Genomic DNA, 22368 nt, shown 5'->3' with positions numbered 1-22368 from the left:
AAGGCAAACCGCCGCAGTCCATGGTTCGGTCGCCGGCCATGTTGCAGCCGTAGCCCATGGTGGCTAGCATCCTCCTCCTCCCCTCCATCAAAATGACAATGATGTTTTGATGACTGATTCAGGGTACCTCTCTAACCCTCACAAAGGTCGGTCCCAAACAGGTTATGACTTTACCATGGGAAGCACTACGATATCTTGTAGGTCTACAAAACAGACCCTTGTTGCTACTTCCTCAAATCATGAGAGATTATTGCTCTACATGAGGCCGTGCGTGAATGCATATGGGTAAGTTATGTAATTAGACATATTCAAGGAACTTGTGGTTTGAAGTCTACCACGGATGAACCTACATGCATTTATGAGGATAATGCAGCTTGTATTGAGCAAATGAAGTTAGGTTTCATCAAGGGTGACAAGACCAAGCATATATCGCCTAAGTTCTTTTATAATCAGCAACAACAATCACTTCTAAAGATTGAAGTGAATCAAATCCGATCAGAGGATAATGTAGCGGACTTATTCACTAAGTCGTTACCTAAATTCACCTTGGAGAAACATGTGAGGAGCATCAGATTGAGAAAGTTATCCGAACTCCCATGATTGTAGCAATTAGGGGGAGATATCGACATCAGGGGGAGGTATGATGTCTTCATGTTCGATCTCGAAAAGTGAATGACATGTTGTACTTTTTTTCTCCTCCTCGAGCTTGTTTTTTTCCCACAGGGTTTTTCACTCGAGCAAGGTTTTTAACGTGGCAACGGATGAAGCGTCACCACCAACTTTGAGCGGCACAAGGGGGAGTGTTGAAGGAAATCGACTTTTGTGTGCCTAATCAAACTAGGATTAGTTCTATGATTGTAATAGGAGAGAAGGTTCTAGAATTCCTAGTCTTATTCGGAATAGTTTTCCTTGTATCATTAGAACATGTACTTTGTAATCATTATATATAGGGCTCCTATTCTCAATAATGAAATACACAGTTCTCTTATCAATCTCTCATTCTTAAACAATAGTGAATTATAGTAATTTTTTTTTGGTTACAAAGGGGACCTAAAGAGGCCCAGAAAACAGAACAAAACTAAAAATTAGCTAATCATGACCACTAGAAGGTTCGACACGAGATCTTCTTACTCTAGTAGCTCCATCAAAATCTTCAAGAAAAGCATTAGCAGCATGAACATGAGGAACATCAAATTCGATGACTCCATAAGCATGATCAATGCTATTCTTTGCAAGGCAATCTGCCTCTATATTAATTGCATTCACGATAGATGTGCTTTAAGGAATAAGATTGAAACTTCTTGATCAAAGCATAGCAGCAATCAATTAGAGAGCCAAGAGGATGGATAGATACATCACTATCAAGAATAAGTTTCACCAAAATTGCAGAATCCGACTCAACCTCGATCTTAGTAATATGACAAGCAAGGGCTTGCCTAAGGCCATAATACAAACCCCATGTTTCTACATCCAAAACCTCACTAATGCTCAGGTTACTTGAAACCCTTTGATCCAATCTCTAGAGGGAGATCTGATAACACCACCAACACCAACTTTGCCAAACAATTTAACAATCTATTTCTAGTACCATCAACATTCAATTTACAAAAACTAATGGGTGGTTTTAACCAATTGAGTAAGTTGAGATTATAAGCCTGATTTAAATCCACCTTAGTCTGTGCATTAATCCATTCAGTAGCAGCAGAGGAGATCAACATACCAGGATTTATGGGAATTTGAAATTGAGCATCGAAAACAAACTTGTTTCTCCACTTCCAGATATACCAGCAAATAAAGACAAAGGCTGAGCACCACTGAACTCCAGCGCTTGTTTTAGTAGTGCAGTGGATATGAGCATTTAATCGACCCTCCCAATCCATGTTAAAGGTGTTCCCAACAGATTCAGGCAAAGAGAAGGAGTTCCATATATGATAAACAGCATGACAATTTTTAAAGAGATGAGATAATGACTTACTGGCTGTGTGACAAATAGGACAAGAGTCATCATGAGTAAGATGTCTTCTAGCTCTCTGCACATTAGTCAGGAGCTTCCCATGATAGAGCACCCATAAAAAATCTTCAGTTCGGGGGAATCTGCAATCTCCATATGAATTTCCAAGGAGATTTATTCTCAGTATAATCATTAAAAATGATACCATAGGCAGACTTTACAGAGAAAGAACCATTTGAAGTGCAATACCAAATTTGAATGTCTTCTCCACAACCATCAAACCCAGGAGGAATGTGAAAAATTTGATTAACAATATCATAAGGAAGAAGCGAGGATAGCAGGTCAATGTTCCAACCATTAGCATCCCAAAAAGAGCATAGAGTAATATTGATATCAATAAAGGCACCAAGAAGAGCATAGCGTATGAGTGGTAGAGGAGACAGCCAAATATCAGTCCAGAATTTAATTTTCTTACCATTTCCAACTCTCCAAATAAGTCATCGTTTCAATAAATCAGCTCCATGGGGACACTTTTCCATGTACTGGAACAATCCTTTGGATAGTGGTAATCCTTATCAAAGAGATTATCATGCATGTTTCAAGTACTTTTCTCTATAAATTGAGGCCCACAAACCAGAGTCATTTTGAAAGATCCTCCATCCAGCCTTAGCTAGCATTGTCTGCTTCATATCAGTAGCTCTTTTGACTCCAAGACCTCCAAGAGATTTAGGCAAGCAAACAATATTCCAGTTTACAAGATGCACCTTTTTCTTGCTCTCTAAATTACCCCAAAGGAAGTTTCTATTTATTTTGTCCAAATCATCACAGATTGACATAGGTAATCTAGCAGTTTGCATGACATAATTAGGAATAGCAGCATTCACAGATTGAATTAGAGTTAATCGACCAGCTAAGCTCAAATTTTTGCATTTCCAACCTGAAAGTCTACTAATTTGAACCTTATCAAGAATATTGGCATATGTATATTTATTAACTCTTGAGTGAATGAGTGGCATACCTAGGTATTTTGCCCAATCAGAAGTAAGAGGAGATCCACAAATGGAACTGATATAAGTTACAATGTCATTATTAGTATTAGGAGAACATAAAATAAGAGATTTTTTTGTAACTCACTACTTGACCAGATAACGAGCATAAAATATCAAGGCAATTCTTGAGTATGCATGCCCGTTCAACAGTAGCTTCATAGAAAAGCATGAGATCATCCGCAAAGAATAAATGGGAAATTTGAGGTCCAGATTGGGAAGCTCTCACAACTTTCCAAGCCCCAGCATTAACACCGATTGAATTAAGTGGGCTAGTTTTTCCATACACAAAATGAAAATGTACGGTGATAGAGGATCCTTGTCTGATACCTCTTTGAGCATAAAAAGAGTCAGTGAGCTCACCATTGAAGCATATCTGAAAACTAGTGGATGAAATGCAACTCATAATGAACTTGTTTAAAGGCTTAGGAAGAAGAGTTTCATATAAAAAAAATTCAATAAATTTCCAGCTGTCTATCATAGGCTTTAGAAAGATCTACCTTCCAAGCAAAGAAACTCTTTTGGCTAGTAGATTTTCAGAATTTGTAAAGGATCTCCTGAGCAATCATGATATTGTCTGATATATGTCTTCCTGAAACATAGCTGGCTTGATTGGGATTGATAAGCTTCTGGATCAAAGGTCTTATTCTTGCAACAATGATCTTGGAAATAACCTTGTAAATTGTTGTGCATAGACTGATAGGCCTGAACTGAACCATATTTTGAGGACCAGTATCTTTAGGAATTAAGGAAATAATTGTATGGTTCAAGCCAGTAGGGATAATGCTACAATTGAAGGCATTTTGCACAGTAAAAAAGACATCAGCTGAATATACACTTCAAAATTTTTGATAAAATAATGCTGGAAATCCATCATAGCCTGAAGCTTTCAGACCACTAATAGAGAACATGTGGTCTCATCAAAAACCTTGCCCGATTAGACCAAGTAAAAAAGAATATTACAAACCTAATATCAACTAGACATATCATCTAACTCCTATGACTGGTACAATGTTATTAATAGATGTCCTATGATAGGAGTCCGGCCTAAACCCTAAACCCTATATATCTAACTCATTTTGAGAAGCACACAACAACTCGTTATTATATAGTATAGAACTCACAGACTCTCACTTATAAAAGAAAACTCCTTATGAACTAGGCCTCTCCTCGATTTAACTCGTTTAAGAAAATGGACTTAACCCCTGTGGCAATATGAAGACCCAATACCAACATGACAATGACCCAGAAGTTATCAAAACTAGTGGTTTGGACCTCTTGTCTGGGTCTTCACCAACCCCTCAAAACCTCACCAAAATCATATCTTTCTGCGCAACATCGGCTTCTTTCGATGTGGGTAGCGCCATTCACGCCATTGTTATCAAGTTGGGTTTTTGTTCAAATGTCTATATATGCAGTTCTCTAGTCGACATGTACGAAAAATGTGGCAATGCCCAGAAGGTGTTTGACGAAATGCCAAGATTGTACTTGTTAAACCCAAGTTCCCCCGGAGTGTTCTTAACAAAGAACAGCTAATTTTCTGCTAGAAAAAGTGAAAATAGGATTGTCATAATTAGAGAGAAACCACTTCCATCCTGTACATCTGCCAAGTATAAATTGTGAAAGTGAAAGAGGATCACAAATTTGCAAGATGTAAAATGCTTACTTTTCCAGGGATGCAGCATCTAGACAGAGCACATGTACTTTTGCAGCATACTAAAACCTGACCATTAGCTCCCATGTTTGCCTTCATTTGAGACTTATTACATTCTATTATTGACTTCAGTCATGCAGAAAATAGTCTCTTAATATGTTTGAAGTGTTTTAAGTACATTGTGAATTTACTTTAGCAAGAAATTTGCAATTTACTTGATAGTAATAGAAGCTAAACAACCCTGCACCTGCCACCTGAGCCCGAATAAAGTTAAATTGAATGGTATTATTAGAACAATGTAATTTCAGCAATATGCTTTGATTTGGATTTTGGGCTGAGAGCTACATATTCCTTGCAGACCAAAATACCGCAGCTTTTAAAGAGGTAGCAATTATCTGTCACCCATGTGTTGGCGAATATGCTTTTGGGTTTATTACATCAACTGTTACCCTTCAGGTTCTCACCTTTATGTTTCTATTCATTTGTTTCCTGTCTAAAATAGTCTTGTGGTTGATATTCTGTATTTCAAATCATAGATTTAAATTTATTTGCTCAAATACGTCTGACTTTTCAATTCATTTAGAATGAAATAAGAATAAAAATACTTTAAGAAACAAGCAGTGGTTTAGAAATTGTTATGAAAGGCCCTTAAACTCCTAAATTAAGGTTGCCCATGTCAAAGCTGTTAGGCATTGATTGATGTGGTTGTTCCATCTTTGGTATAGAAGGTCATTGAAGATGCATTCTCATCATCAGCATCTGTAAAATATAGGACCAATGATCTGCCCTGGGAATCTCCCAGCTGGCGAACTTTAAATCCTTTCCTTGCTGATATATTTCTGGTAGAAGTTGGTGGATACGTGGGCCTTGAAAGTAGAAGATAAATATTTCCTTGCTTTGTATATAAGTCATTCATACCATTTACCAGACAAAAGAGAAGCATCTATTGGATAATTTTTTGTTCTAAGGTCCGATACTTTTGTATTGGAATATTCCATCGATTAAAACATCCCAAACACTGTGCACACCTCACTTGAGACTTATATGATAATAGGATTTCATACTATTTGGTTCTAGTTTTCTTCCTATTTCTTATGTTTCCTCGCTTTATTATTCTGTATACAGTTTGCCTGCAAAGAAATGTTGTCCTACATTTGGCGGATCTTTTTCCTTTACTCCACCTAAAAAAATGACTTTGGGCTTGGAGTTTTTTTATAGGAGCATAAAATGCGACGTTTATAATGTTTAAACCCTATATCTTGCTAAGTTATTTCCTTTATCTTGATCAATTTAACTTAGTTAGTGTTTTTACAGGGTAAATGGAGTCTCAAAGTCCAAAAATGGCTAAGGAAGGCACAAGTGGCGCAGAAATGGAAAGTAATGAAGAAATGGAAGTTCTCCCAGTTTGACTAGGAAAATGAATCCCAGTTGGAGTAGGAGTCTGAAGCTGACTTGGACTAGGAGTTCTACTTGGAAAAGGAATCCTAATTCTACTCAGATAAGGAATCCTAGTGTGACAAGGAGTCCCTGTTGGATAAGGATTACTCAAGAAGGTTCCGGAAGAGTGTAGAAGAATCGCAGAAAAGAAGTTTGTATTCAACTAAGAAACCTACTTGCATATGGAGTTCTACTCATACTAGGAGAGCTTTGGAATGTTCATGAAGTATCTAGAAGACTCAAGAAGATCATATGCCGTGCACATGGAAGGAGAGTATACTTTGAATTCGGTTTTGAGAGAAACATGGAGTTAGAATTAGAAGTGGAAAAGGATTGTAAATTTCGGTGATATTCTTGAAGGTTCTAGGGGGTTCTTGACGTTTCATTCTTCAATAAGGTGTGGAAGACATGTGAGAGGCATGTGATGGAAAGGAAAACCGAGTTGGACTCAACTTGTGCTTCAAAAGTCAAATCCATTACAGATTCGGAAATCTTCCTGTGCAGATCAGTCAACTTCAACATAGTGTCAAAAATCTCTCAGAGCTTAGAAAATTATTATTTTTATATGATTGAAAAGCTACAGATGTCTAGTTTCCAAAATTTTTTACAGCTCATCTATATCTATTTTCTAGAGGAAGCTATGGCCGTTTTAGTGGACTGAGGTCAATTCTGCCGGAAATCTGTTTTGTGTCAACGGAGTCCTAGATCAACACAAACTAAGAGAAACCAAGTAGAAACGAAGCATGCCTTGGACGTATTTCTATATATACCTAGTGTATTAGACGTCCAGGGGTGACATATTATTCTCCACAATTTCGTTTCTCACCGGTTTGCTCTTGAGTTTCAGGTTTTCGCATCTTGCAAGTTCCTAGCCGTGCCATCCTCTAACTTTGCCGTGATTTTCACCTTGTGCCACCACCTTGGAGCTGCTTTGGACCCTTGGGACGTGACTAAGGGTTGTTCATACCATCTTCCTCATGTTTTCTTCTCGGTTTTGTAACTTGTTAGACAGAATTTCTGTTTTTGTTTTTCTTTGTGTAAAACTGAAACCATGAGTTAATTTTCTTATTTTTGGATTTGATTTTGATAGTCTTTTCAATGTTTAACTTGTTTGTGTGTTCTTGATTCTTGCTTGTTGCCGAATATGGATTGATAATTTGGTTTTGTTTTATAGATAACTTTTATGTGTTCTTGTTCTTTGATTGCAAACTTAGGATGATTGCATGTAATTGGAGCTAGTAATTAGGTTAACGCTTCGTGACCCTAATTCAATATGGTAGTAAAGGCTTTGTATAAAGGTCGAGATCAGATTATGCATGTAATGAAAAGATTCGCTTCGAGTACTTGAATTTGCATGTTTGTTGACTAAACTTTCACTTGTTCTTAATGATTCGAATGCATGAGATTACAAATTGCGTTGATTGTGTGATACTTGTCTTCAAAATATATTGGATTGAGTGTGTTGCTTTATCAATTGTGTAAAGGGAAGTAAAATAAGGGACATTGGTTGCTTTGATCTTTGTGTCTTGGTTGATAGCGTTCCATGGTAACTAATAAGATAAAAAGATTGCATGAATGGATTGATCTTGATTAGTTCTTGATAAATTGTTTTCCAAAAGTTCTTCTTTTCCCACCTATGTATATAAAAACGTTTTTATTCTTTACTTTATGTTCTCTGAAAATTTATGTTTTGATTTTCAAAAACTCCCCCCTTCTTTAATGTTTTCTTGTTTGTGTATATGTGTAAATCATTTTAGGATTTAGTATGTATAGAAATTGTAAATTGTATAAAATATAATCTGAAAATATATTTTAATTTTGTGAATAGTAATATGTGTTTGTGTTATACATGGATTTGTGTAGTTAGAGTTTAACTAGGATTTGTTGTCTGAATCTGTGTTGTATATGGATTTCTAATTGGGTCCTTGACCCAAAGCACCAAAATTGGTAAAATTTATCCCACTTACCCCAGCAACAGATTTTTGTTCCCACATACACAATCTAATAACAAATGACCATTTTACCCTCAATTCAATTAAAAAATTACAACCACACTACTCTGAAGTCTCTCTCATCCCGTTCACTCTCTCTCTCTCTCTCTCTCTCCCTCTCCCTCCCTCCCCCATTGACCTCCGGCTCCGACAAAGTCCCAGGCCGTCTGGCGCTCAAGTATATCGGACCGCATCAGATCACGGCCCAGACCCGAGTCAGATCGGGGCTATGTCAGTTCGAATTAGGTGAATGATTCTGCCATAGTCAACGGGTTACGCTCCAACCCGAAGTTCCTGATCGAATCGGAGCCGTCGACACTGCAGATCTATGCACAGAGGCTCTCCAGCAGCAAGTTCTGTATCTTCGAGTACAACGACGACGACCTGTCCGGGATCGGAGAGGCTCTGAGGTTCGAGTGCGTCCCCGTGGTGATTACGGACAGCCCGATCCAAGACCTGCTGAGGTGGCAGGAGATGGCGCTGTTCATGGGGAGGAGAGGTGGGGCTAAGAAGTTGGAGGTCGCCTTGTTCGATTGATTTTTCGCAAATTTGGATCAGTCAGGCTCTTCTCAATACCTGAATTTCAATTTTTCTTTTCGATTTGTGTGGTTTTGGTTATAGTTCTTGATTTTAGGATCAGACTGTTATTGGATTCTAAGGCTTATTAATTTCTGGATAGATTGGATTTGACAGAGTTTTGAATTAGGATTCGATTTTGGACATTTGGTTTTTTGTTATTGAATGTTGTATCAGAAGCTTGGTTAAAAAAAAAAAAAGTTCAGAAGCATGATTTTTTTGTTATTGGCTTAAAAAGAAAGTTCTATTGAGGCAATAGAGGTATATTAAATGTCTATTAGGGGGCAATAGACGTCTATTGGGGGGCAATAGATATTTTCAATTGATATTATCTCCTCGTTTTTTTTCTTTAATCAACATTTTATTTGTCTAAATTTAAGAAAATTAGTTCCAATTCCGGCGACCGAAAGTTCTATTGGATGACAATAGACGTCTATTGGGGGGCAATACATGGCTGATAGTCGTCTATTGGGGGCAATAGACGACTATTGGGGGGCAATACATGGCTGATAGTCATCTATTGGGGGGCAATACATGGTTGATCGTCGTCCATTGGGGGGCAATAGACTATTGGGGCAATAGATGTCTATTGGGGGCAATACATGGCTGATAGTCGTCTATTGGGAGGGCAATACATGGTTAATGGAGGCAATACATGGTTGATAGTCGTCTAATGCCACTTTATTGGGGGGCAATAGACGTCTATTGGGGAGCAATACATGGCTGATAGTCGTCTATTGGGGGGCAATACATGGCTGATAGTCGTCTATTGGGGGGCAATAGACGTCTATTAGGGGGCAATAGACGTCTATTGGGGGCAAAAAAACTTTCCGGTGGGTGGTAGCCGGTGATCGGAATCCGGCGGCCGGTGACCGGATTCCGGCGGCCGGTGACCGGATTCCGGCGAAGTTGGCCGGAATCCGGCGGCCGGTGACCGGAATCCGGCTGCCGGTGACCGGACTCCGGCGAAGTCCCCTATGATTTCTCTCTCTTCCATTCTCTCTCTCTCTCTCTCTAAGTAACAAAGGTGAGGGTAAAATGGTATTAAAAAAATAATAAAAACAAAAAAAAAATCTTAATGGGGTATTAGGGAAGACCTCCTTAGAGTGTTTGGGGTAAGAGGGAATTAAAAAAACTTAGTGGGGTAAGTGGGAAAAAAATCTCTAAAAATGGTGTAAATGGACAAAAACCCTTTCTAATTTAATTCTAACTTAATTTGTATGTGTTCTTATAATTTAGTAAATTTGTATATTCTTCCTTTAATTTCGTCTCACATGTTTGAACGATACCCTATTTGCACTATACTAATGATGATATTTTTCAGGGTTTAAATTGACTAATGCTTTTGCACGTATCATTTTTTACCAGCCACCAAGTATGTCAAGTATTGTCTTTTAGTTTGATATGTCAAACACTTGCTAATATTGGGTTTTCGCTACTACAATAAGTTAATCAGACGACAGACATTTTGTGTTGTGTGATGACCAGCTTCACTGTGGTCTAAACGAGTGTTGTGTGATTGAAAAATCACACAACAGTGATTTCACAGTTGTGCAATATTCATTTCCTCAACAGATAATTATTTCTGTTGTGCGAATTCTGCGCAGGCATGTGCCTGGCATAGCATGCGCGGGGATGCCTCAGCATTGACATGGCCATTCAGACAACAGAAAATGAAATTTAGCTGTTGTCTAAGATTCATAACACACAACAGTTGTGATTTCTTTGTTGTCTTAGATTCATAACACACAACAAATATAATTTGTTCTTTGTTGTCTGAGATAAGTAACAGACAACTACAATGAAATTATCTGTTGTCTGTTAATTGATTCAGACAACAGAGATAATTTTATTTCTGTTGTGTATTATGAATCTCACACAACAGAATTTTGTTATTTTCTGTTGTTGGTTGTTAGTTCACACAACAGCTATATTGTTTTAACGTGGTGTGAATATTGTGATCGAATTGGCTAACATCTAGTAACTGTTGTACGAGAAGCCTTAATTTTGAATCCTTTTACAGTCAGACAACATATTTTTCTGCATTGTGCTGTATGACTGAAACTTGGACAACTGAGGAGAACTCAAACAACATATTCTTTTTATAAACGATTGTGTGAGCATTATAAACCAGTTGTGTGAGTGATTATTTTAGGGTCTGTATGAATTAGAAGCTGATAATTTTTTCATGTGATATCTATCAGCACAAGCAAAAATTCATCATGCTTTCCAAAAACATATGCGATGGCTTCTACACGTATCTATTAACCACAAACCTAGCCCACTCATTCCTCATCTCATCAATATCCACTTGGGTATAAACATGGTTGCTTCTCCTCTCCCACTGAAAAAAAATTCAAGCAACCCAAGTCAAAATTACCATAAAAAGCTCGTTGGGGCACAAACAGAATAAACAAGCTTTAATTGTACGTTAGGGCAAACTTGTTTAGTGATTTGAAGAAATTCTACAATGTTTGCATTAGGCACAACATGGTTTAATGGTTGCTGAAGAAAGATTTACAAAGATGCATGGACTGATATTACCTTCTTTTTAAGAGAAAGCACTTTGCATTATCAAAATGCTGTATCAAAGAACAAGAACATGTAACCCAAGTTCAAGTGCCTTCTCCCCACTCACTATCACTAATGCAGCTGCACCGTCACTGTCCAAGAGAAAAGCAGAACCCACTATGCACTGTTAAAAATAAGAGACCAATATGTGGAAGAAAATCTTTGGAAAGAAGAATATACAACCTGGCATTTCATGAATGTTATATATGGTGATGCATATATATATCATTGATGCAGCATTTGAGAGAAATGATCCCATAATTGACCCTCCCATAATTAAGAATCTATGTAGATGATATATTTTGACAGCTTGACCCATGCAATTTACATTAAGAATCATTAGCTAGTGATAAGGCGAAATGACATACTTGTATAGTCTTCCTAAAATCCTTTGGTTCATTTGGATCCTCAAAAGGATATGATCCCATCAACATCACATATAAAGTTACCCCATATGACCATGCATCTGCAGTCCAACATTTTAACACAAAAACACAATAGAAACTACATTAGTTGAAACTCTTAAAAAACTTCAACTTTATACATGTGAAAATAAAACTGAACGATTTCAAGAAAGATGATATGCAAGATAAAGAGTTTTATTAAGTGTAATCAAGGTACTTGCTTTTTCTTTAATAGTCGAACACCTTTTTAGTTGCAGTTTAAACTTGTACTAGCCATCAAAAGTGACCACTCACATATTCAAAGTCTTTATGATCAGGTTCAACAATTTTGAAAAATGTACTTATATATGTATTCAAATCCCCCGGAATCATAAGCATGACACACTTTTTGGTTTCAAGCAGCACAAATAAATGAATTATGGGACAAACAAATTGGAAAAATCAAACGTAATCCAAAACAAATGCTAGAGTAAACTAACACTCTGAACTTTCTGAACATCAAATGATCTAATGATTACTATGGTGACAAATTAAACTTTTAGAAGAACCAACTCTATGCAACTGAAATTCTGAAAGGGATGCACAACCTGATCTCTCTTTTAACACTATTTAAGGTGTCTTAAACTATACCAATAACAGCCATTGAGTGCTCTGATCCCAAAGCTTCCATCCTAATGGTGATTCCAGCCAAGCATTCAGCTTTTGTTGGTACATGAACTGCTTTTGCTCCTCCTGCGTATGAGGAGAATATAAAAGAAAAGAATAAGTAACAATGTGCACAGAGTTATAAAAGAAATGATTTGCTCCTCCTGCTATAGCAGATCCAATCTGTATGTCTCGTGGAAAGAAAAACGATTAGCTTAACAGGATAGATCCCATCAAAGTGCACAGAGTTATAAAAGAAATGATGAGACAGGTATCGGGTAGGCCTTAAGTTTCTAACAGGAAAGACATTGGTCCAGGGGATTGGCTTAGCTACGGTAATCCATCAAGGCAATTGATATAGAAACAAGTGGTCTATTAGAAGGTCATCTTGACTAGCTCTGAGCTCCTTCTCTTTCTATTAAAAGTGTGGACACAAAGTATACATTAGGTAATAGTAACAAAGGCATTATCCAAAAGAAAAGGATAAGTAACAAATAAAAAACAGAGAATAATACCTTTGAGTACCCAAAATCACATATTTTTAAGCGAGGAGCTGGAAAAGAAGCAAGCCTAAACAAAAAGAAACCACACATATCAGCAAAGCAAAATAGCAAGGAAAACAAGAAAGAAAGCAATTTGGACCTAAGAAGATACAAAAAGGTCATGTGAAATTGGGATCATGCTGGAGATAGCCAGATGCCTTTCTTGTCCAATCAAATAAACAAAGTTGAGGAAGGTGGGATCAAATGGACACAAATTGACAATGACTGTGTCAAAAGTATTGACAGAAAATTGGAACTTTCAGCAACAGAAAATAGAACCAGACCTTTTGACAAAATAACTAAATAAGAAGAGAGTATATATAAACAATTTATGTATAAATAACCCGGAAACCCACATTACCAGACAAAAGTTGTGAATTTAATCATCAAATTATAGATGGCAGAAACATATAAACAATTTACTTGGTTTCATATCACAAACAAAAGGGATTATCCAACGCCACTAGTCAGGACTAAGAAGTAAATGGCAGGATAAAATATAGGATGAGCATTAGACCTGTGAGTATACATAAACTATTGGAAATTGATGATAGTTGGAAATTTTGCGACTATGGATTGGCTAACACTCCAAAATGGTTTCGAGTTTCCCCTTGATAAAGTAGGCAAAAAAAAAAAAGAGACACTAAAAGTAAATAATACAATATCAAACAAGTAAATACATACCCAAACATTCCCCGAAAGACAATAAGGGTGAATCTGATAGCTCTAGCAAACTTCAGGAATAACTCCCCCCATTGCAGCATAGATCATATGATTAAAAAGAGAACATCATCTCATTGAGAGTTGAAATGCTAGACAGACAAGGAAAGTATAACTTAACCACTAAAGAACTAATAAACATTATGCCACCCCTTTAATGAACACAAGTGGCCAAGCAGAAATTACAACAAACTGATCTTAATAGTTATGTAACTATTGACATCCATACACGTTAGACCAGTAAAGCAAAAGGCAGAAATGCAAAACAACTATAATACAACTGCAGCAAGAATTGAAACCAATAACTCTCTAGGTATACCATGAAAAACTAGATAATAAGAAGGTGATACCTGACCAAAGCAGAAAACTGAAACCAGGGGATAGCCATTCTCCATGGCTATGCGAACAAATCCTCTTCTCGTCTTAAGGAATACTTTCTACAAAGTATGCAAAAGATGAGCATTAGACCTGTGGGCATTACTGAATGAGAAAAGTAAATAAAAATAGAGCTCAAAGCAAGAAAGAAACAGAGAGTGACCTTCTAGGGCGTAACAGCAAAAAACACATAAACCTCGCCTTCAAAATAGAGAGTGAGCTCACTAGTCCTCGACAACAAGAAGAAGAACTAGTGCACCAGACTTCTGCCTTATTACCAGCAATGATTTTGTCCCCATATATTCACAGCAAGTCTCCAATATCTAGCCAAGCTTGTAGCAGATAATCAAATCCAACAAATATATACTAATCAAAAGTAAGTGCAATTTTGACTATATAGAAACCCCCAGCAAGATTGACCGATGCTTCTAGCTCTTTAAGCACTTGTTGTCACTGCAATTTGTTTGCAACGGATATTGCAGCTCAAAAATCTGCAAACCTCGAAAATTCAAAGTCATCTATATGCTAAACAAATTGGAAAAAGAAACATATATAAGAAAGCTAAGTAGCACAATGTTCAATTACATATGGTTGCTGGTTAGAACTGGAGAGATATAGAAGCAAAACAAAAGCACAATTAATGAAAACCAATACCTCCAAATCCAAACTTACAGTTCTAACAAAAAGCACAATTAATGAAAACCCATAAAACCTTAAGCTAGAGAGAGACCCGGAGCATGAAATTACCTTAGAATTGCAGTCATTCCTTTCGGTCATCCAAACCCAAAGCCTCCACCTCTATGCTAGATAGCAGATCCTAAATCTCTTCACTTCAAGATGTTTAGCATAAGCCCAGGAAGATATAAAGATTAGAATTGAGCATCAATTTCATTTCAAGTGATGAATTGGATAGATAAAAAGACTTTAGACCAACTATCGGGTTTGGGAGAGAAACCTTTGGTCGATCAACTCAGCCCCTTAGGTGTAGCGACCTTTAGCCCAGTTGTGCTCGGCGCGTATAAGTCCAAGACGAAGTTTTCCGGCTTGAAGATCCGGCTATACGATCTAGATCTGACGCTATTCATGGGCATGAACCTAGCTAGTGCGACTAGCCTCGTTATAGTAGACATTGATCCTCTCAAGTTAAAGCGCGTAGCCTTCATACCTACTGAAGCAGTTGATGCCGTGCTCGACACAGAGCACCTCCCAGAACTTGGCTCCAATATGGGTGCCGCCTTGGATGTGGAGAATCCCACTCATCTTGAAATTTAAAAATCGGAGATCAAAGAAAAGATGGGTTAGGTTTTGTGACTTAGAGAATCGCAGAGAGCATGGAGTGAAGTGAGAGAGAGAAGGGGCACAGCGAGAGAGGGGTTAGGGTTTGATTTCTAAGGTTTGATTTCGATCTTATGGGTTATTGGTTGAAGGGAGTAAATGGGACTGTTTTGGAAGGAGTAAGAGTGGTTGTCGAGTTTGGTGGGAGTAAAGGTTTTGATGGGAGACTACAATTTTTTTTGAGTTTTTCCAACAACAGATATTTAGTGGACCGTTGTGTGAGTGTATGATGACAAAGCAGGCTGGGAGGGAAAATTTGCCGCTTGTGCCTGTACATAAGTTTCATAAAATTGAAACTTTGCCGCGCTGTGCAACTTGCTTTCGTGCTCAGACAACAGAACTATGACAATCTGTTGTACAAATTTGTGTATCTTGCATTAGGTGTACCTAGTAGGATTTCTCTAAGTTCATACAACACTTCGTTACACAACAGATAACAAAAAACTATTGTGTGGATAGTTCAAATTTCATTTTAGGGAGCTCGTTCTGGCAGGAAACTATGTTATCATTTCCCTCCATTTTGGGTCTCCCATTACACAACAAAATCGTCTTCAATCAGCTGTGCAATACCTTTCGAAAAAAAAAGTTTTCAATTTACTTACATTCACACAACAGAAACAGAATTATACCGTTGTATGATAGAGTTCGTGTTAACACACAACAGCAGATTTTTGTTCTGTTGTGTGATGAGTGTTGTGTGTTTCAATTTTTGTAGTAGTGTTCTCTCTCTTTTTTCTTCTTCTTTTATTTTCAGAGAGATAACGAAGATGAAGAGTTATGTAGTGTTTTTGTCCCAACAAATCATCTATATATAGGTGATATATTTCTCGTTGACTCCAAAGATATCATAAGACCAAATCTGTCTATCCAAGAAGGCATAGGTATGTTTTATCTTTCTTCAATTTACCAAATCGTTGTATTGTGATCATATTGTCTCTTTGTTTATTGATTTTTTTTAGGGGACGTGAGGAATGATTGATTTAATCGTATACAGTGATCTTGATTGCAATGCTATTTACTATTATGCTTGGCTCTCACAAGGGATGGTTTAATTGGTAAAGACCCATGCTGAAACAGTGGGCAAAACAGTTTCTTCAGTACTTATAAAACTCAAAATTAGATATTGTGTATAGATGTGATTGTTGATGATGTGCTAGAGAAGTTCCATTACATTTCCAGTTTCTTCCTTTAGAGAAATCTAAAGCTTGTCATGATTTTAGATATACTCTTTGTACCAGTTCATATAGTTATGCTAAGCAGTTATTATATAGGTAGTTGCCCTTAGCATCTCCAACAGTAGGAAAACTTTTTTAGTTAAATTTAGCTAAAATTGTGAAATATAGCTATTGATTTAACAATATTGCTCTAGCAGTAGTAGCTACTTATAAATAATATACTATATTTTATCGAATCATAAACTGACATGTGGACAAAAGAGGAGAGAGAAATATAACTTTTTCTTTAGCTATGCATGATTCTCTAGCTAAATATAGCTAGCCAATTTAGATAAAGCTAAATTTAACTTAGCTCTAACTAGTCTGTTGGAGTTGAATTTTGCTTTCAAAATAGTTATCTATAGCTAAAATTTGAATTTAACTAGGCTGTTCGAGATGCCCTAAGAGGCACATTTGAGTTGGTTTGTGTACTGGCAAAATGGAATGCATCAATATAACGGTTTTCTTTTCTCGATAATGCAGAGATCATTGTTTCTGGGGGTATGACAATGCCCCAAATCATTTCTGCTCAAGAAAGGTTACCCAACAGAGTGATAAAATTCCTTTGAACAGAATAAAGTGATGTCATCAAACAAGAGACGTTCCTGATAAGATTATAATTCTTTCTTTGTCTGCGAGATTAGGTTGTCCATAATAGTAGGCTTTATGATGAAATAGTATGCCTCTTTTGATTTTGTAGTGATGCTCACGTTTGGAAGTGCATTTGTGTTCATTTCTAGAACCGAATGATTCTTTAGTATATATAAGTTTATTGAGCCGTTCAATTACGATGGGTACACTTCTGCATCATGTTCATGATGTGATAATCGTTCGCCATCGAAGTTTGTTATTGTAGTTTATGGTGCTTTTGGTTGCCGGCTGTGAGCGAATGACATAACATCCAACTGCTAAAAATCCCTCAATTAGCACCTCTAGGAAATCAACACGGATGTGTAGATGTTCTTGCAAATGCTCAGATTCAGTTGGAAGCAACTCAAGATTTCAAGCCTCTTCAATTTTTCAGAGGAGAGCTGCGATTTTTATTTATTAATTTTTTTCATTGTGCACCTAATATTGTTTCACCATAGTGCATTATTGGATATATGACTGACCTGCATTGGGCAACATAAGTCCCGTTGGATGGATCATGGGTTGAAAATAAGCACTAAAGAGGAAAGAAGGAAAATGATTACTATGCTGAATTGAATCTGCCCTCCCAATTAGAAGGCAAGCTCTTCTTGGTGTTGCTCAATGACTTAGGTTTCAAGGTGGCGGTGGCAGATGGTGGGCATTGTTTTCATGTGGCCATTGATGATTGTAATTTAGTACTCAGATATTCCGAAGTTTTCAAGACAAACCCAACTTATCAGCAAGTTGTGCAGCAGCAACCACTCCAGGATCAATTAGGGTTGTAAATCAGCTCGATACAGCTCGGGTGCGAATCGAGTTCGGCTCAATTTTTGCTTCTTCGAGCTGGGCTTTTAATATGACACAAGCCTAGTTTGAGAAGTAGTTTTGCTCGAGAGCAACTCGTATTTAGTTATGAGATAGCTCAAATTAAGCTTGAGTTGACTATCAAATGTTTTTCTATATAGTTTTTGTTACACAATTAATAATAAAAGGCGTTTATAAGGTAATCATTTTTATTGTAATAAAAAATTAATACTAAAGCCTTTGCTTAGCACACAAGCTAGGTTTTAGAGGGAGCCTCAGTCTTTAGCGGGCTTCAACTATACTGCATGTAACATAATTTATGGAATTAGCATCTCTAGTACTAGTACTGGGGTCTCCATTGGTATAGTTACTTCTCTTCAACAGAAATCCAGGTTTTCTTGGTGAAGGAAGAGCTGCATCGTTGCCTAACAGAGACACAACTTTTGACATGGTTGGCCGGTCATTTGAGTACTCTTCCACACACAAGAGTGCGATTTGAATGCACCGTAGAACTTCACATATGGGATAGGATTCTCCCAAAGATGGGTCAACGATTTCCAAGGCTCGGCCTTCTTTCCACAAGTCCCAAACCTGAAAACCATTTACGACAGAGGATCAAGTTAATTATCAAAACTAATTGAGTAGGTTCATGAAGTCGTGATTAATGATTGTGAAAATAGCTAGACTAGCTTGTACACTTACATGTCCAACCAAATTTGAGTCAGGATTATCAGAGTAGTAACCGGTGTTCTTTCTGCCAGTAACAATTTCTAGCAGCAAAACACCGAAACTGTAGACATCAGACTTCACTGAAAATAGTCCTTCCATTGCATACTCTGGTGACATGTAACCACTATGACAACAAAAGAAAAGTGATTATAAGCAAACTCCTTTCATTATATAGTTAACCAAATTTGTTGTCTTTGGATTGTGTACTTGGTGAGGTTGTGTTTTCAAATTGATTACACTCATTTAGCTCGTGGTCATAACATGGAGGAAATGAAATAACACATGACTAATTAGGACTGAAAATTTAGTATGATATTGATCAAATTGGAGGAAACTTACTATGTTCCAACCACGCGATTTGTATTTGCTTCAATTTGGTTTGCTCCGAATATTCTAGCCATACCAAAATCTGCAAGTTTGGGGTTCATATCATAATCCAGTAGAACATTGCTGGCCTTTAGGTCTCTATGGATGATTCTTAATCTCGAATCTTGATGAAGATACAAGATCCCTCTAGCAATGCCAAAGATAATCTCCAAGCGTCTTGTCCAATCCAGAAATGTCCTTTTCTGTTCATCTGGAATATGTTTTTAGATTATATAACTTCCTTGATTGCTTTAACTTAATTTATGGTACTACAGCGAGAGGAAGACATACTGAAAATGAAAGAGTCCAGGCTTTTGTTAGGTAGGTATTCATAGATTAGCATCTTCTCTTCATCTTGAACGCAATAGCCTAAGATTCTGACAAGGTTCCTGTGTTGAAGTTTTGCAATCAGCACAACTTCATTCTTGAACTCTTCATTTCCCTGGCCAGAATTTTTGCTCAGTCTTTTCACGGCTATTTCTGTTCCACTAGAAAGCACTCCCTGAAATGAAAATTCAAAACCTTACGTATAGTACCAGAAACTACTAGTATAATAATTCATATTCAGCCCTTCATAATGCATAGTGCATTCAGAAAAGAGTGAACAACTACCTTATAAACGGGGCCAAATCCGCCTTCTCCAAGCTTGTTTGAATCTGAGAAATTTTTTGTGGCTGTAGATATGGTGCTTAGATCAAAGAAAGGTATATCCGACTTGAATCTGCTACCGTCAGGATCTGTTCTACTAGGAGAATCTTCCAAGTAGATTGAAGTTGTGATGACACCAAATGGAAATGGATTTTGTCTTTCCTTACCTGTCAACAATTAAAGAAAACAAGAATTTCATGTTAACTACTGGTTATTCTTAAAGCAGCTTGAAATTCTTGCATTTGTATAGCGTGCTGTAAGGTACAAATTGAGCAAAACTGATCGACAATAAAAACTGAAAATTTCATCTTGGTAAATCAAGCTGTTGACATAGTGACTTACCTTTTCTCTTCATCTTTATGGACCAATATGCGATAGAGATCACAAGAAAGAACACTAAAATAGATGTTATCGTAATTGCCAGCTTTCCCTTCTTGCTAAGAGAACCATTCTTTGCATGTTTAGCTACCAACATATATGGCGAAAAATTAACAGCATGTACTTAAGAAAATGAGTAACAATAGATTAAAAATGTACCTTCTACTATGATATATATGTGAAACCAATTTTACATTTGAACGAAGGAGAAGGAAGAATTACCTAATTCAATTGAATCAACTCGAACATATAAATCTTGATTGACATTCGTGTAAGTCCTTGTATCCATCAAGTCCCCGTACCATGTCACGCATCCATTCCTTTCTTGCGGGTCACCTGCACTCGAGTATGCCATGCAAGAACAATTCCTTATGCATTCCTCTTCACATTCTTTGGGACCCATGGTCAAGTTTACATGCGCAGTAGATGAGTCTGGTGCCTTTAGTGGTGACACCTTCACGAACCCTTCTCCGTTTTTACACACGGATGCTCCTTTTTTCCTCACACATCCATCCGAGCCATCTCTCAAGTACCATGCACGGAGCAACTTAGGTTCAAACCCAGGTAGGCATGTACACTCGAACTCATCCGCATTGTAAGGGTCACAGTTGCTATTTGGACCACACTTTCCGTAGTCGTCACATAGTTCTGCCGGGGCATGCCAGTACTTGTTCCATCGGTGATCCTGATCTTGCCACATGGACCGTTCGATGATTCCCGATTCATCAAGCACCATCCTTGAGAAGATTGAGTCGTCCTTAATGCCAGTCATGACGGATAGCTCATCTTGATTGTTCACAAAACTAGTGTTGAAGATGAAATTACGAGTCATTTCGGGGATACCACTCCATCTGTGTCCGATCCAAGATCCGGCCCGCCATCGGGGAGCTTGACCGCTGTACAAAACCAGCTGCGGAAACCCATCCGGATCAATCCTAAATGAGAAATTCCCGGTTCCCGGATCATCTTGGGACTTCCAAGAAGTTAGGAACCGGTTCAGCCCGGATCGCCGGTTCAGCCCAATTTTCATAAAGGGAAGCATTGTGTTTGAGGGATAATCAAACCCTTCCCACAGGCTCCGCCCATTCTCAAACAAAACAAAGTTACCTGTATCCAACAGCTTGGCCATGGAGTTTTTTGGAGAAGAGAGAGTAACATTAGCTGACCAAAGAGGGAGTTTTCCGTCCTTTCCATATATGACAAGGCCTCCATCTCCCTCGATCACTAGAAGTCCAGAGGAATCATTGACAGGGTTGTCTCTATTTGCAACCCAAACAATGGTCTGCTCTGGAACTTTGTTATACCAAACTCCAACGTAACGTCTGCCAGAATTTCCAGGGCTGAAGAACCCTAGCGCAAAGAGCTTCCTGCTCGAGACTAAAACCTCGCCGTCTTTGATGGTTTGGTTTGGAGTAATGGATTCAATGGAAATGCAAGAGGGGAGATAAAGCAGGAAGATGAGCAATGCAGTGATCATAGACCATTGAATAGCATTCATGGTTGGGTTTCTAGTTTTCTACCACAGTGACGCTGAGATTGATTGATTTGGGGACAGTTAGGAGTATAGCTGAGGTCTTAAATGCTATAAATATTGAGGGAAGACTGATTGAGGGATAAGACAAAGTATGAGTCAATTTCATTCCCAGCTGGATTGACTACTGGACTATGTTTTATGTATGACGTATAGTTGAAGGAATCTTATTGTCCATTAACTTCCTATCTTTCATTAATATTTTTTTTTTTTTTTTTGAAATGTAATATCTTTCTTTCGAAAAGTCGAGATTAATCAAATTTTAGTAACTTCTATCTTGTTGGAGTGCAACATGCTTCTAGATACAGATAGAAAATTATACATGTAGACTTTCTAATAAAGCATTTGGATTGTATGAATTTGAGGGTTGTGATGACAAGACTGTTATACATATTGCATTGCGGATTGTTCATGGCTCGTAAGGCTAGAATCTACTAGCAAATTAAGGGCATGGCCATAACTCACAAACTCATTCTTTCTCTTCTCTCTTGCTTCGGCCACCATCATATTTTGTAGAAGCTACAACATGGCCATGGAATCAGATGACGACTAGGACGAGGATGAGGACGAGAAGGAGTCATCTGATGTTGGAATGATTTTGTTCTTGGATTCAGCTAAACTCTGAGGTATATACGTGATTGAAAATTGTATGCCAATTACCTTGTCAAATATTGAGATCGCTTGTAGCATTGTGTTTGTTTGACACGATTTTATATATGTTGAATTGGCACCATCTTAAATCTTGTGTGTTTTTCTTATAACTAGTGTTAGACTTTGTTTTATACCTGCATATCCATAGTAATTCTAAAACATGCATTTGT

General features: G+C 37.6%; 1 protein-coding gene across 2 annotated transcripts; it reads right to left on the bottom strand.

Moving 5' to 3' along the window:
• Positions 1 to 18044: 18044 nt before the first annotated feature.
• LOC112187789 (G-type lectin S-receptor-like serine/threonine-protein kinase RKS1) lies at positions 18045 to 21613 on the bottom strand. Of its 2 annotated transcripts, XM_024326723.2 has the most exons (7): positions 20239 to 21612; positions 19981 to 20103; positions 19603 to 19805; positions 19282 to 19492; positions 18964 to 19201; positions 18598 to 18748; positions 18046 to 18486 (listed from the first exon to the last, which is right to left on the bottom strand). In XM_024326723.2, the coding sequence occupies exons 1-7, from the start codon at positions 21512 to 21514 to the stop codon at positions 18178 to 18180; spliced, it is 2511 nt and encodes an 836-aa protein (XP_024182491.1). In that variant the 5' UTR covers positions 21515 to 21612; the 3' UTR covers positions 18046 to 18177. The 2 variants fall into 2 exon arrangements, with proteins under 2 accessions (XP_024182492.1, XP_024182491.1); XM_024326724.2 differs by lacking the exon at positions 19981 to 20103 and having other exon boundaries at positions 18045 to 18486; positions 20239 to 21613.
• Between the last annotated feature and the right edge of the window lie 755 nt (positions 21614 to 22368).

The sequence above is a fragment of the Rosa chinensis genome, chromosome 2 (genome assembly GCF_002994745.2).
Source record: "Rosa chinensis cultivar Old Blush chromosome 2, RchiOBHm-V2, whole genome shotgun sequence".
NCBI classification, from domain to species: Eukaryota; Viridiplantae; Streptophyta; class Magnoliopsida; order Rosales; family Rosaceae; genus Rosa; species Rosa chinensis.
Note: the sequence above shows the minus strand (reverse complement) of the source record. Positions and strands in the feature narration are given on the sequence as shown.

What these genes read in the sequence shown, in the direction of transcription:
- LOC112187789 (XM_024326723.2), bottom strand. Translation starts at nt 21,514, where the DNA reads ATGAATGCTATTCAATGGTCTATGATCACTGCATTGCTCATCTTCCTG. An exon ending in GATTTGGCCCCGTTTATAAG is followed by an intron (nt 19,493 to 19,602) that starts GTAGTTGTTCAC and finishes TTTTCATTTCAG; the next exon opens with GGAGTGCTTTCTAGTGGAAC. An exon ending in ACTCAAATTTGGTTGGACAT is followed by an intron (nt 18,487 to 18,597) that starts GTAAGTGTACAA and finishes AATGGTTTTCAG; the next exon opens with GTTTGGGACTTGTGGAAAGA.